The sequence below is a fragment of the Alligator sinensis genome, unplaced genomic scaffold (assembly GCF_000455745.1).
Source record: "Alligator sinensis unplaced genomic scaffold, ASM45574v1 scaffold1298_1, whole genome shotgun sequence".
NCBI classification, from domain to species: Eukaryota; Metazoa; Chordata; order Crocodylia; family Alligatoridae; genus Alligator; species Alligator sinensis.
Genome location: NW_005842192.1, coordinates 203,735 through 219,830, shown reverse-complemented (window position 1 = coordinate 219,830; position 16,096 = coordinate 203,735). Strand labels below are relative to the sequence as shown.

The window sequence follows — 16,096 nt, the reverse complement described above, 5'->3', positions numbered from 1 at the left end:
GCCAGTGGCAGCTGCTGTCAAGGGCCCACCTGTGTGCCTCTGGCAGAAAGCCACCTTTGTTTCTCCCCAAAAAACTCTGCTCTGTGACAGTTTTAATTAGGATGGGCCCAGCCGAGGATACATACCTTTACCCTATCTCTTTGGGTAACCTGAGCTGGATACATTCCTGAGGGAGGGGTGAAACCTGCTCCCTCTGCCTACGTGACTGGCATCACATACCTGGGTGAGGGGCTTCCTTCCTGGTGGGCTAGAGTCTGCCCGGCAACTAGTGATGTATTTCAAATTGGTTGGCTCACAGCCAACAGGTGCTGGCCTCCATTGGACCAGGTAAATGAGGTCACAAGGGCTATATAAGTTAAGGACTGCCCAGAAGGAGGGGAGCAGCAGCCATGAGGGATACTCAGGAACAAAGAAGAGCTGTACCATCTGAAACTTGCTGTCTCTCTCAAAACTCATGATCAAGGAACTTCCTGCCTCCAGAGGGAATCACCAACAGCCTCTGGATGATACTTGTGAGTAAGCTACCTGAGATCCAACTAGATATATAGCTTGCAGTAGCTCAGATGCGAGATCAAAGGCTACCCCAGCCACAGGAGTTTGCTCTATGGGATTTCTTTGATATTGCTCTACCCTGTACCCTATTCTAACCCTAACCTCTGTAACCAGTAAAGTTCTCCTTTGTACCTAGAGTGGGAGACTTATTGAGGGGCGGGTTTAATTATGCCTAGGAGGCCACTTGGATCTGCGGACTAAGGGAGACTATCCTTTTTGGCCCCCGACTTGGGAAAGTGCCCCAAGTTCTTGTATTGGGTCGAGTACCCATAGGACTATTAGGCCTGTGTTTCCCCGAGGACACAGGACCCAGACAGTCCCTTCTCGGGGTGGTGGCAGCACACGTTACCCCTGGACTCTGCGGTGGGGCTCAAAAGGGGGTCTGTCAGGGCTTAAGCGCCCTTGGAGAGACACGTGGAGTCCGGAAGGTGGACCGGCGTGGTGAGGTGGGAGGCTCAATGCAGGAGCTCCCCCTACTGGCCTGCCACAAGCTTGACTCCAATTCCAAGGGAGACATCGGGTGGGGTAAGACGACTGTCCAAGCTCTACAGCCCGTTTGGCACTAGGCCACTCGGACGACCCTGCCCATCAAGGTACTCTGTTTTTTATTCCACTTGCGGATAGCAGTCCAGTAGGTGCTGGGACAAAACCACCGACTTGTAACTAAGCCATCCTCCGATGGCGGCACCTTTGGTTCGCAGCATACATGGTTTTTTGGCTTTCATGGTTGTTTAACGTGGAAGCTGTTAGAAGCTGGGTGGTACCTTTATAGACCATCGCACCCTGCCAAATTGGGTAAGAACTTTATGGGGACACAGCAGAGTCATAACTACCCCATAAGATCCAATTTGTCTCTTTTTTCCCTCTCGAATAATTAAAAATAAAGAGCCCTGCAGGGTTGCTTAAATCAGTTTGCAAAGAAGTGGTTTCCCAGGCTGGCTTGAATTCAGCCTTAAATGCAGGCTGGGAGTCAATGCTTCCCGTCCAATTCTGAGCCTTTTGGAAATGGATTATTCTGAAGGAAAGGTTGATTTACAGGCTATTCACTCTAGCAGGCGTGGTGAACAAGTGATTTTTATAGTAAAATAATTGCTCCATAATAAGCTAAATAAAGCTTTACAGCTTTGTCTAATTTATGCACTTAGAGATAATGTGAACAACATCCGATTCCTTGATTGTCTTCACTTTCAGTCATAGCTCAGATTAGACTCTCATTGATGGGAAATGGGGGGGGCAGTCTTTTTCTGAAAGCTTTAAAAAAAGCAGGGGGGAGCAGTAAGATAATACTAGGGGTGGATTTGGGGGGTGCGGTGGTGCACTTGCACCCCCCTTTGATTCCTGCTCCACCCAAAGTTTAAAACCAGCTTCCTGGCAGTGGCAGCAGCAGTGGCATTACTAGTCAGGCAGTGTTGAAGGAGTCATTTGACTTCATAGCTCATCATCCTCTCCCTGATTCTTTCTAAACTCTTCATTCTGCAGGTGTTAACACAGTGGCTGCCTTAGGGGAGGGCAAACTGGGTGACCACCTGGAGCCCCACACTTTAGGGGTCCCCAACATTTTGCAAAAACACTGAATATTTGTATTATCAATTTTCTATTAAGATACTTTCATTGCAGTTTCATGGATAGGGCAAATTGAAATTGAAAATGTCCGACTTGCTTATAGGTCATCAAAATTAACCCTCGAAGGGGCCCCAAGTGACTCTCTTGTCCAGGGCCCCAACAACCCTAAGGCTACCACTGGTTAACAACCCTCTCTCTTTTTAGCTCCTATATTTCACAGCCCTGTAGATTGTTTTTCTTTTTTTTAACTTGCTCTGATTAAGTTATATTTGTTTTTGCATCCATTTTAAACTGAAAAATAGGGCCCTAGGCCTCTAGCGTATTAGTGAAGTGTCCAGTTTCTTAACTGGAGAAAAGTATGTGTTTTATATGGGATAATGCACCTCACCCTCTGCACCCCGCCTTCAAAATTGTAGATCAGCACATGGACAATACCCTATTTTCTCGTTTACAAGATGTGTGGGCACTAAGGTGCACAGCTGACAGCCCAAGAAGTCGCAAGTTCGAAGCCATAGCAGGAGCGCTCGTGACACCGCCTGTCAGATTGCAATTAAATCTGTGAATTTTGCTAATTCCCTGTCACAAGGACATGAAGAAGGGAGGACGACTGCATAGAACAGGGCAGAGCCAAAAAGTCTGCAGGTTGGTGAAATAGGAGAAGAGAAACCAGGAGTTGTCATCAGACAGCAAAACTGCCAGAAGAAAGATCAGTTTGATTAGTGGGACATCAAGACCATTCAAAAGGAGAGATGAATGTCCATACCCGTAAAGAACAATGAGCCCATTGTTCATTGACTCTCTCCGCTGCCTGAAAGGCAACGCCGCTCTTGCTGGGTTGGTTTTGGGACGGGAATCAAAGTGAAGGGAGGACTTCTATATTGGATAGACAGATCGGTTCCCCTGCTTACGTCATGCACCCCAATGTTGTGGGGGCTGATTTTTTGGGAGGAGAATGTGTCGTATGTGTGAAAATATGGTATTTTCACGTGTTGTCCCTTTTAAGCGAAATGATGGACTCTCAGGCCTACAACTTCTGTGGCTGCTGGAAGCGGGTCCAGAAGGGACAGAGCAGAATCAGCATACACCGGATGCTTGCACCGTTGCTAAATGGACATATGACTAGTGCCATCCAGCATCTCTCACTGGCAAGAAGCCCTGGCCTTATTCACAATTCCCAGAATCAGAGGGAAAGGAGTACCCTGGCAGTGGGAGTCCAGATTCAAATGCAATAAAATGATAGAGTTGGGGTGTCTGTGTAACCGGGATGGTCCTGGAAAAATGGAAGGTGAGGATTTTTTGCAGGTGATAACTGTTATTGGACCCACTGTATAGTTGGGAGGAATACAGACTACCTGTTGGGTATGAAGTACCCTCCGGCAGGTCTCTGAGGAAAAAAAGCAGGTGTAGCATGAGCTATATAGCAGCTAGGAAAAAGGCCTGCATCCATGGAAATAAAAGCAAGATATATGAGGCTTCAAATACGAGAGAGAAAATAAAATATAATTGATGCAGGAAATAGAGTCTGTGATTTGGTGTTTTTGGGACGACGAGGTTGTAACCTGGCTGTGGGTTGTCAGGAAGAGAATTGGAAGACGAGGAGTTTTAATTTGGGGATTTATTAACATGGGGTATTTAATCAAGCCTCAAAGGGTGAGATTTTCAGAAATGGCTTAGGTCCACTCCCAATGTAGCTGGTAGATTTATTTTTATTTTTTTTTTACTGTGGATTTCAGTAGGAATAAAGCTAGGCCAGTCCTGAATACTGGAGGTAGAGTGGCAAGGCCGACAGCAGACAGGGTCAAATGGAGAGTCTTTGCCCATTGCTTGGCTAACCCTCTTGACAAGGCTGGCATGGGTTTCATTTGCTTTTTGACCCCTGGGATGCTTCTGATCATCCCCGCCTGGGAATGCAATGCGATCGCTATTGCTGGGTGTCAGTTGACCTTGGGAAGGTATAGCCTGCTCGGGATTTTGAAGGGAACCTCGCAAGGCAGGAGAGGGGAATGTGTAGAGAGAGCCTGGGAAGGATTTGCTAATTATATTTTTCCTGGTCTCTTAACATTAGTAATATTTATCAGGATTCACCAGATATCTGGTATTTCAGATTCCTGAATAGAAGGGGAAGGGAGGTTGCATCTTCAACCAAGAGAGAGTTCCTCCGGGCTGCTGAGTTAGGTCTTGGTGTTACGCAAGTGCCGACACAAGCAAAGAATTTTTGCAAGTTTGCGCAAATTCCTTGACTCCGAGTTGCTGAGGATCTCAAAATGGCTTTGCATCACCTCTGGCGTCACCCAGAAAGTAGAAATCAAACCAGGCAAACCAAGAGTTAAATTTCTAACATAAAAGCAAATAAAAATATAATAGTAGGGTTGGCAGGACCCTTAGGAGGTCAGACCTTGTCCCAACCCCCTGCTCAAGGCAGGATCATCCCTATCAAATGACTCATTCCTTCAGGTCTTCTCTACTGGTCATAAAGATATACAAAGAAGAGCAAATCTCTCTTTTTTGCCCCTCCATCTGCAGGTCTCCTTTAACGGGTTGTGAGAGGCCTAGGATATAGTCTTAAAAATGTTTGTTCTTCTGTCAGGGGGAAGAAGTTCAAGTTTCATTCTTTGCCCTCTTTTGGTTTTGATTATAATTTTGTTCCCTCTGTATTTGATCCATTCATACTTCCAATCCTAGCTGTTCTGCAAAAGCAATCCATGGGAATACGAAAGCCCTTGTCAAGGAAACATTCAACTTTCAACGTGGCCCGATTTGTATGGAAAGGGTCAAGGTCTGGCTTCTGCCACGCTGATACAGTTGCTTGTGGACAGTTTTTCTTCTTTATTCAACTTAACTTTGAATGATGCTATGCTTGGGAGGTCCTGGGCCAGTCCAGCTGCCTATGCATAATATGCATGTTTCTTCAGGTGAAAGGAAAAAAGTCCCTTTGTGCGTTTTTCGTATTCGTATCCAGTGACTGGAAAGAAATATCAGACTCCCGAGTCATGGCTCATGTTCCCGGCACACAGGAACGACGTATATCTTAAGGTGCAAATCTACCCCGAACCATGTATTAGAGCCCTGCTTATTCAGGGGTTCGTTGTCCAGGTGCCTGACAGGTCTTTTTGTTTCTTTCTGAGACGAGACAAACCTCTCATTAGTTCACCTTGAATCAGCTTGTTTAAACTAACTTATTCACCCTCTTGGCAAGTCAATAGTGAAGCTTATATCGCTTTCCTCTGCTCAGGACAAGGTAGAAAGAGAGTCTACTTGTTCTGATTCTGGTTTCCTTGAAGGCAAGACTATAGACCATGATCAGGGAGGGCAGTAAAGCTGGCTGGATGAACTAATATAAGACGCACTTCATGGGTTGAAAGCACTGACTGAATAAGGTGGCAACGAAGCAGTGTATGCTGCGGGCACCTGGGGCATTTACAGATGTGCTCTGGGAGGGGTGGGGGGGGCACTTCAATTAGTGCAGCTCTGAGAGCCGCGCTAATTAAAAGCACGTGGAACATAACGCGTTTCAGCGTCCCCACGCTGATACATGGGAGTGGGACGTTTTAAACCAAAGCTTGTCAAGCAAGTTTTTGTTTAAAGCGCCCCATCGCCATTTTTCAGCGCGGGGGCACTGATACACATGATGCTGAAGTGCGGTAATTATGCACTTAATCGAGTCTGCTCTGATGTGATGTAATTACGGTGCATTGGAGCAGCCTCCCTGCACGTGTATAGGAGCCCATGGACCCTCTAGGGCCCAGCTGTCCCCGGGAATCTGACAGGAGGCTTGTCACTCTTAGGCCGTTTCAGTCGAATGCAACTCAGGGGAGCCGAATGCCAGTCAGTTGGTTGGAAAGCCAATATATGTGGTGGTAGAGCTAGCACCAATGAGTCATTAACGGTTGTAATTAATATGCAAAGGGACTGGAGTGGGAAAAGCAGTTAGCAAAATCTTTAACACTGCGCAGATTACAAATCTAGTTGCTGCCTGGCCATTGCTAGCTCTCTTGGATCCAGTACAGGCGAGGTTGAAGCTGGTGTTCCTCCTGTTGAATTCAAGAGGAGAGGCAGGTAAGGCCCTGAATTGGGTCCCTAGAAAATACCACGAAGGACAGCCACTGAATGTCACAGCTGTGCTCGTTCTGTGCTGCTTTGTCCTTGGTATGCAATTGCTGACCAGCTTTCACCACCACTTCCATCACAGCTGATTTGGAGATATGGTCTCTAACTCGCTGTCACGTCTGGGGCCGCCACTGGAAAACAAGCCGGACCCGTTCACTGCCACGCGGTACAGGGCACAGCAAGGAGGTGGCACAGATGAGGCCAAAGACGCATTTGAGTATTTCAGGTGAAGGCAGTTGACATTCTCCACGTGCAAGTCCATGCGATGACATCTCTGTTGCATTCTGCGTTTGTCCAGAGCTGGTTGCTTAACATGACCTGAAAATAAGTCAATACCACCCTTAGCATAACTCCTCATGTTCTCCTGGGGGCAAATAAGGTCTGGTTCTTATTAGGATACTGTTGCAACTGGACTGTTGCATAATTAGCTTTGACAGTCTGAAAAGTCATAATGAAATCATAGAAAATGAGGGCTGGAAGGGACCTCTGGAGGTCACATCTAGTCCAACCCCCTGCTCCAAGCAGGACCAGCCCCAACTATATCATCCCAGCCAAGGCTTTGTTGAGCTGGGTCTTAAAAATCTCCAAGGATGGAGACTCCACCATCTCTCTGGGGAACCTGTTTCAGTGCTTTACCACCCTCTTAGTGAGAGTTTTTCCTAATTTCCAACCTCAACTTCCCTTGCTGCAGCTTGAGCCCATTGCTCCTTGTCCTGTCATCTGCCCCCACTGAGACCAGCCCAGCTCCGTCCTCTTTGCAACCCCCCTGCAGGGAGGTGAAGGCTGCTATTATATCCTCCCTCAGTCTTGTCTTCAATCACCTGGAAGCTTAATAATAATTAAGTCTTAAAGGCTTAATAATAATAATGAACACTTAGCAGGTGTATTGTGCTTCACATGTTCAAAGCACTGTCTTAACATTCATTTTAAAAGCCCTTCGCCTTTATGGACCGCTCACTGAATATACTCACCCCACGGGTTGGGCAGTTTTGTCTAGTTTCTACGTTCTTCGTTCTGGTCCTGCTCCGTCTCCCATCTAAATCACTAGACCACTCTCTCTTTGAGTGTCAGCGACAAGGCAGGATGCCCATGTGCTGTCATTTGATGCAAGAGCCTGGGTAGAGCCAGCCCTCTCCACCAGGCTTTCCTACTAGTAAAGATTTATATTACGTGCATTAAAGATACCAGGTCTTCCCATTGATTTCAGCAGCCCTACTCAAAGTGCACAAAGTTAAGCATGTGTGTCGACCTCTGCAGTATCCAGGTCTGGATCTGGAAGGGGAGAAATGACTGGGGAACTGATGTAGCCGGGCCTTATTTCTGTTCCAATGTCCAAAAAGGAGGAGGAGGATGTGGCTGGTGAGAAATGCACTCGACAGGAGAGATGAGAAGTCTGTCCTGATTCCTCGTTGACCTGCACGCGGTGGCGTGCTTGCAAGAGTGCAAAGAGCATGTCGGGCGTTACCGTATCAGAGCGTTGCACCAGCCTTTGCCCTAGGGTAGATGACTGCTGATGGTGAATTTGGGCCCATCCATCAGAGCCAGTTTAAGGAACAAAAATATCTGCAGTTATATTGCAATGACATCCACAAGGTACATGTTCTTCTCACGCTCTGCCAAGGGGAGGACAATGCGTTCTTTATTTCCCCTGGAGAATGGGATATGGGGTGCATGGGAAGGAGCCTTTTAAAACAAAAGGAAACCCGTGAGCTGGGATGGGTTTATTTACCAATTTTATTTCTGCAGAAGAAATGTATCTTTTTACACTTCTTCTGCTGACTCTTGAAAAGCTGTCCCGCTGATTATCATCCCAGAGGTTCTTCTGATTGCTGATTGGCCTTTTCCAGGGAAAATGGCCGGTCCCACCAAAAAGTGTATCGCAAGCAATTTTTGTGGCCCTGCGCCCTGGCCACAGCTAAGGCAGCACTGGCAACTGGGTTGGCAGCGGTGGCTGCCACTCTAGTACCTGCTGTAAATCAGATAATTTTAGTATACCATATTTACTCGAATCTAAGACAGCCCTGAATTTAAGATGATCCTCCCAATAATTAGATTCTATAAATGTATAAATCTGTTACAATGCAGAGGGCAAGGGCAGGGGAAGAGGACTACTCTGGATCCGACTCTGGCTCTGACCTGAGCCCAGGGCCAGAGCCAGAGCCACAGCAGCTGCCTGTTCCCCGCTCGACTTTGCATGCAAATCTAAGACAAGGGGCTTCCCCCCAGCATGGTGATCAGGGGGAAAACCTCCTCTTAGATTTGATTAAATATGGTAATTATTAACATCTGGCTGGCACCCTACTTGCCCATCCCTCGTTACTCTATGGGGTCCAGTAAAGTCTTTCACTCTGCACTTGAACGTACTCGCTGACCAGAGACCCCAGGGGGTGGCTCTAAATGTACAAGCTTTTTCTCCATCTTTCCTTTGAGTTCCCGCATGGAGTAAAGTGCCACCACTTCCCTATCGTTACGGGGTCATAGCGAGGCGAGGATTTCTTAGGGTGATATCTTAGAGTCATAAATAAACTCTTCAAAGGCAGGAAGTCAGAAAGTCAGCTCTGCTAGATCTAATAAAACTGGTAGCTGTGATTTCCACTCCTAGATGGCAAACAGCTTTGCCTCTGACTTGTGACTGGACTCAGATGTTTTGTTGCATCAGGTGAAGAATTTTTTATGATGGGCTTTTTCTACAGTTTTGTGAAGGCAGCCTGATCCCATAACCTGGCGATGACTTCAAAGGGGTACTAAAGTGAAATAGCCATTCAGCTCCTCGCAGCGATGACCTCGATCCAGGCGCTTGATCTCTGCGTGCCAGTCAGCTGGAAAATGAAGCAAAAAGAGAGCTGAAAACATGCTATATCTGAACAGAGGTTTCCCAAGTACAAGTACAGAGAATGGCTAAAAATACTCGCAGGGTATGGAGTTAACTGCACTGCTCCTTGGACGAGGGTTCACCAAGAAATCGGCACGATGGTGAATAAAGAACTGGGAGTTGTAAGTTAGTTGAACTTTCAAAACACAATGAATAAAGTGCCTGATAGGAAGGTTTTAAGGCATCTAGAGGGTCACCAGTCAGAAAGGTAATGCGTTGTCACCCATCAGAAAGTGATTGAAGGAGTAGTCCTAAGTAGTCCCGGACAGGATGTTGGTGATCTTGGATGACTTGGCTGGCCTTATGGCATTGGCTCTTGTCCTTGTATCTTGCTACTAAACTTATTAACATGCAGCCAGAATACATTAAATCTTTGCTGTATTCCTTTTCCATGGAAGCAATTACTATAGTTCAATCACTAATAGCAGAGGAAGTGACCCTAGTGATGATAAGCAAGAAGGAAGAGTATACATGAGGGAGTGCCTTTAAAACTTCCCATTTTGGAGGAAGTTTGAAGGTCCCTGATGCAACTTCAGCATCAAATAAACAGTCCATTTGCTAACTAGAGGATTCGTGGCAGGGTGCTCAAGGATACAAACCAACACTAGTATTGTTTAATTTACTCATTGGTTTGGAAAAAGGATGCAACCTTTTTTTTTTTTTTTTTGAGGACTTAAGCTAGATAACTGGGCAAAAAGATAGCGGGTGAAATCCAGTGCTGATGAATGTCACGTTAGGCATTTTGCAAGAAAGGCTGACCCACCCAGACGCATCAATGGGATCTAAGTCAACTGTAAGCATTTGTGCAAAAGACCTGCATATCACTGCAGGTAATGCAATGAAAACCTCTATTTAATGCCTAGCAAACAAACTAGATGCTGGATAGTACCAAGGAAGGGACAGACTGCAAAACTACAAACGTGGTACTGCTATTATTGCAATCCAAGGTTTGCCCTCACGTGGAAGGCTGTGTTCAGTTTTTTTATGTCATAGTCTCTACAACGTTGTACAGTAATGATAAAAAGGGATAGAAAAAGGAATCCGTGAGAGGCATGAGAAATGAGGATGTTGAGGAGTGGTTGGCTTGGAATAGGCAATCAATTATAGAGTAGAGGTATAAAAATAATGAAGAGTATATGGGGGTTCATGCTGGCATTTGGACTGAACCTTTGGGGCACCTGACCAAATTAAAAGTGCTATAATATTTAAAACCAAGGAAAGCAAGTAGTGGAAATGTTATATACCAACTCTTGAAATTCATGGCTGGCAAGAACTGGGCACGCTACTATTTTTCTTACCCTCTCTCTCCTGGTCCCGTATTTTGGCTGGGATGTTGGTCTTGCACGCCTTGTCCCACTGTAAATCCTGGAGGAATAACCCTCATGTATGGGGTGTTTATATGGTGCTAGGCCCAATGGGACCTGTGCTAGTTGGCCTGGAAGCACTACCACGATACAACAGTTAATAAAATTACTGATGATTAGGAAGAGCATAGTAGGATTTTAAGAGGATTAGGTATTTATGGCCTTGCTCAGGCATAGCTCTGAAGCATATGCTTAACTCTAAGCCCATGAATAGATCCACTGAAGTAAATGAGACACCACTTTTATCCTACAGTTGTGCTGTAGTGATTTTCCCCTATCAGAGCCTATTTCAAGGAACAAAAATATCTGCAGTTATATTGTGATGACATCCATAAGGCCTATAAAGCCTTCTGTTACAGAGCCAACCATTAAATATCTGGGGTTAGAGCGATATTACTTCCACTGACCTGTAAACTCCCGATCTGAAGTCACCAGGAACAGTGCTTTTGGACATGTCCACGCTGCAATCCAAAGGTATGATTGCAAAGTAGACAAATGTACCCGAGCTAGCTTTAAATAGGTGAGCTCTAGTAACCCAACTAGCATAGCCATGATAACCAGGAGCTCGGCTCAAGCTAGTCACTTGAGTATTTAACTAGAGGCTCAGGCTGGTTTGCAGCCTCCGCTGAACCCCGTGCTACCAGCAGCGTTGCTATTATTGATGCCCAAGCTATCTATTTCCAAGCCAGCTCAGGTGTACCTGCACAAGCTGCCTCTGCCTTGCAGAATAAATATCCCCTTGATTTCACTGGACTTCAATTCAAGCCCATAGTGCACAATCGGCTGTAAAGAGGTCATCATCTGCACCTTGGGTTGTTAAACCTTTTACAACATGTTCAGAGTAGCTCAACACAATAGCATTGCCCAGTTTCTGCGAGGGATGAGCACACTTTTTTATCGTCAGGTCACCATCTCAGCGTAGTGCTGAGAAACAGTAATTAATGCAGTCTAGGGGGAGATGAGGAGAGAAAGTAAATGGCTGTTTACCAGTGAGTCATGCTCAATATGGAGAGGCTGTTCCTGCTGTAGGGACTTGGAAAGGGTATGCGTATGTTCAAGCAGAGCTGACAGCAAAGGTGGCTTAAAGTGGCTCTTAGGTGGAGTCTGATGTTTCTTCTGTCCATTCACCTAGTCCGTCTAAACCAGCGATTCTCAACTAGGTGCCAGATGTGGTACCCTACGGTGCCTTGACATCCTTTCCAAGGATGCCACTTGGTGCCACATAGTGTTAGGTGAGCAAACATGATTCGCGAGATAAACTCCGTGATTTCCAAGAGCATAATCCATAAGCATTAAAAACATCCTGACCTGTTGTGGCCTTTCTGAGTTCTTTGCAACAACAACAAAAAAAGCTCTATTATTTGTTCTCTAGTCAAAAAACGAATTAAAACTAAGAGCAGGCATCTAGGAAGGGGCGCCTCAAATCTAATGAGGGGTACCTTGAGCCTAATGAGGGGACCTCCACTTAAAAAGATTGAGAATGACTTGTCTAAACTGTTCGTCTGGGCCTCTTTCTCTTGCAGTCTCTCTGGTGGCGGGGGTTCTATTCTGACTCTGTCGGGTGCAAATACCCACTGCCCTCGGGCACAGCTTAGATGCTTAAGAAAGCATCAAATCAACCCAGCTAACTGGAAGAATTTGCAGCTTTTAACACAGACGTGCATGTCCCGAGAACAGACCCTCCTCCATAATTAGCTCCTCTTTCTGCTCTCTGGTTCATACCAAAGCTGGAAAACACCAAGGTCTTTGCCTTCCGGCCTTTCGAAGGGCATTGTCGATAATTGTTGTCTACACGTGAGTCTTGGGGCGTCGCAACGAGTCGTGGCAAGACTGGGATTTCTAGCCTGACGGGGTTCACGGGGAGGGAGGTGGCCGCCACAAGCTCTGGGCCATGCCCTGCGTCTTGCTGTCCCCTGAAAGGCTTTCTGAAGTGCGCGTGGACCATTCACGGCAGCAGTCAGCCTCTTGAAGGGAGAAAATGGTCCTCCCTTCCCCCCCCGCCCCGATTATTTTTCAGTCTGACACAACTCTCCAATGCTTTTTCTTCCTAACCATATTTTTTTCATAAGTAAAACTTTAATAGGTGCTGGAGTAAAAAGGGTTTACCTTTTTTAGGTGCACCACCTAAGAAAGTGTCTCTTACTAGCTTGGCTTTGCGTTGCTTGGCTCATACAGCCTCTGGTAAGATATAATGCCCCAGACATGAAGTAGGAAGGGCTGGTGGGCATGCTGAGCAAGTCTGAGCTCTCTCTTCTCTTTATCCGCATGGAGATGGTGGTGGGTACCTTGGACCAGAACAGGACAGGAACACTGATGGGTCTGCATTGAAGGGCACCATAGAGGAGGTACCCAACTCATCTTGCTTCCTGGTAGACGCCTCACTAGACCTAGAAGGAAGGTACTGAAATCCAGTTAAACTCCTGGTTGCTGGCTTTAAGCAAAACTGGAAACAGTGCTTTTATTCCAGAATAAGAGGGCCCGCACCCAGATATGCACCGAGCTAGCAAAGGATTTGAAATGAAAACTGATAGACGCCCTGTGTTCAATGTGAGGAGGACACATGGGTTGTGTTAGAGACGCTCTCTCAAGAGTTTTTTGTGTCGGTCTTGTAGGTTTTAGGCCACTCGGAAGCAAAAGCTCTCTGTATTGCTATGAGATTTGTTGGCCAGGACCTTACATTCTAGCGTCTCTTTACCAGAGTCCGCAGGCCAAGAGGTGTATTTCAACACTTACTGAATAACCTGAGCACAATGCATTGTGCATGCGGGTTGTTCTTGAAGTTGTAATTGCTTCAAACGCTTGTCTAGGGTGGTTTAATTGCTTCAATGCTTGTCTAGGGTGGTTTGGATCGGGATGATCCTGCTTGGAGCAGGAGGTTGGACTTCCTGAGGTCCCTTCCAGCCCTACTTTTCTACGAGGCGATGACTCTGCATCCATCCCTGCAGAATGCAGAAACTGCTTTGTGTTGGCAATCTCCTTCTCAGTTCCTTCCCAAGGGCTGTCCCATCGTCCGTGCACATCTGAAGCAGCGTTTCTTCGTGTTGTTGAGTCTTCTGTTCTCCCTTTTTGTCCTGCTTTTATAGAACTTAAAAATGATTATTTCCAATTCACGCTCTCATTTTTCTTTTCACAAACATCGGTTCCTCCTTCTACCGCTCCCAGTCCAGTCGTATACAACAGGGCATAGACTGAACTGGTTTTTTGGCTGCAACTCAGACTCAGGTAGGGCCTGGTTTGTTGGCAGCGCCGGGACCTCAGAACTGCGGGGAGGTCAGTGGAGCACCCACGCAAACCGGCCTTTGTTATCATATGAAGTACAAGACATGCTGCGCCTGATCCTCATTTAGGACAAATCCACGCACCTTCATTTCCACTTGAATTCACTGGAGCAACCTCATTTTATACTGGTTGAAAATCTGGCCCTATTACCTTTTGGGTTTGTCCTAGCATCATCCATTAAGATCCCGCACACAACCAGTATCACCAGTGCCTGAAAGCAGCCAAACCTCACCAAGTATTGCTGGGCAGACCTCCTGAAGGCATCCCAAGTGTCACCGGCCTTGCTACCAAGTGCTACACAGCCACCCCGTATGGGAACCTGAATACAGACGTTTTACGGGTAGAAGCTTCTGACAGATCCGACAACAGAATCGGCATGTCAGCAACCCTGAATGCAGTTGTCTCCTTGCTCTTTAATTGCTCCAGCAGAGAGCATAAAATACTGTGTTGTTGTAGGGCTTGCAGACGGATGGCTTCTATCTGTTTACTTGGCTCAGCCACACTATAGATTGAATGATAATGCCTTTATGCCAGATCAGAAGTTGGCTCTTGAAGGCATTTACCACCTACATGTTTTGTCTTCCCGCTCTTAGGACCATGTCTGCTGTGTGGCTCCAGGTCGGACAATGTGGCAATCAAATCGGCCAGGAGTGGTGGCAGCTCCTAACACAGAAAAGTGCGCTGCAGGGAGAGGCAGACAGGTACGGTCCCCACAGCCCCTCAGCTGGCGCTGGCTAGGATGTGAAGCAGGAGAGGTGAAGTGATCCTTTCCCAGCGGAAAGACATAGGTCTCCAGCAGTCTCTGTGCAGCTGGCTCTCGTATCACAAGACTGCGTGCGCTCCCAGCTTTGGCTTCACATCTGGGGAACAATGAGATCTTTGTTCCCCGTTTGCTTTCCATAGCCCTTTTACACACAAGCTTGCAACAAGTTGGGATTAAGGCGACTGATCCAAACCTTTCCATCAAATGAAGGGAAGAGGCAGTAGCGTATCGGGGGGCAGGGGGGAGCAGGGTACCAGCCTCGGGCAATGACTTGGAGGGGGGTGCTAAAATGCCCCCCAGGCATCTTTGCTATGGCAGGCTCAGCCCCGCTCCACCCAGCCATAGGAGCAGGGCTGCTGCAGCCTGCACAAGAGAAGCTTGTCCCTCGGCTGCTAGAGCAGTGGCAGCTGCTGCCAGGGTGCAGAGATGACCAGGAGAGGCGAGACTGTCCCCCAATCTGCTTTCCAGGGAATAGCATCATCCCACCCCCACCACCTCTGCCCAGGGTGCTGCAGCCCCTCTGGGCGGAGCCCCCCCTGCAAGTATGGGTTTTTGCACTGAGCCGAGGGAATCACAGACTCAGAGGGCTGAAGGGACCTCAAGGGTCCTGTTGTCTAACCCCTGTAGAGATCCAGGGTGTTTCTAGACAAAGTGCACGTGAAACAGGAATGCTGGGTTTCGATTTCTGGCCTAACACTGAAAAACAAAGTCATGATTTCTGTGGTTGGATGGAAATCCCCCTTGGAGCCCTTCTGAAGGGCAGCAGGTTGGAGAGAAGAGAGGGACAGGAAGGTGGTAGCAGGTCCTCTTAGCAGGTCCCCCACCAAGGCAATGCATGAACTCAAGCCCCTGGTTTCAGTGTTGCTGCCAGCCCCTTTGCGCTGGCTTTCCCGCGTCACTCTTGGGAACAGCTGCAGAGAAGAGAGCTTTCCCATACATACGTCTTGTGTCCTTTCCAGACACCCGTTTTGTTCCCTGGATGGAAAGCTCAGCGCTATCTGTGTGGACAGTGAGCCCAAAGTGGTGAGGAAACTGCAGAAACACGTCAAGCGAGGGTAAGAGCTGTGCCTAGTATCAGTGGCTCTGAGACCCCTTTGAACCTGCTGTGCCTGGGGTGGGAGATAACACTCCTTTCATCTCCTCCCTGCCCCATGACCTGGTCCTTAGGCCCGAGACTGGGACCCAAGGACAGCATGGCCTCCTGTTTTCTCTCCCCTGATTTTAGGGGAGATCATGTGGGGTCCTAAGCCAGTGAGTTAGGAAAGCATTGTCCCAGGCCACGTGGGAAGTCATAATCCCTGCTGCCACCTACTAGTTCCTAACTCCTCTCACAGTTTTTTCAGGGAGTCCAACCTGATCGTGGGAAAGCAGGGAAGAGGGAAGAACTGGGCATATGGTAAGAGTCCTCTCCTCCTAAATTCCCCCCCCCAGTGTACATTTGTGGGTGAGAAACACGCTTGCAGAGGTCTGCAAAGCCTACGGTGATGCCTCCTGATGCAGCTGAGGTGTCCCGTGGGGGTGCGCGTGCCCCGTTGCACTCAGCTGGGAGCAACAGCAAACCAGCCCGGGGTCTCTCGCAAGGATGGCTGTTTTGCA

The 16,096-nt window shown here is 47.4% G+C and overlaps 1 protein-coding gene across 2 annotated transcripts in view; it reads left to right on the top strand.

Moving 5' to 3' along the window:
• The window catches only part of LOC102375220 (tubulin gamma chain-like), a 45,298-nt gene that overhangs the window by 18,887 nt on the left and 10,315 nt on the right, over positions 1 to 16,096 (top strand). Inside the window, exons 1-4 of one of the 2 annotated variants that reach the window (XM_025207371.1) lie at positions 478 to 512; positions 14,331 to 14,438; positions 15,460 to 15,555; positions 15,835 to 15,896. In XM_025207371.1, coding sequence (XP_025063156.1) covers positions 14,335 to 14,438; positions 15,460 to 15,555; positions 15,835 to 15,896 — 262 coding nt within the window. In that variant the 5' untranslated portion in view covers positions 478 to 512; positions 14,331 to 14,334. Of the gene's footprint in view, positions 1 to 477; positions 513 to 14,330; positions 14,439 to 15,459; positions 15,556 to 15,834; positions 15,897 to 16,096 lie in introns of those variants that run through there. The other variant, XM_006026416.2, reaches the window with a different exon arrangement.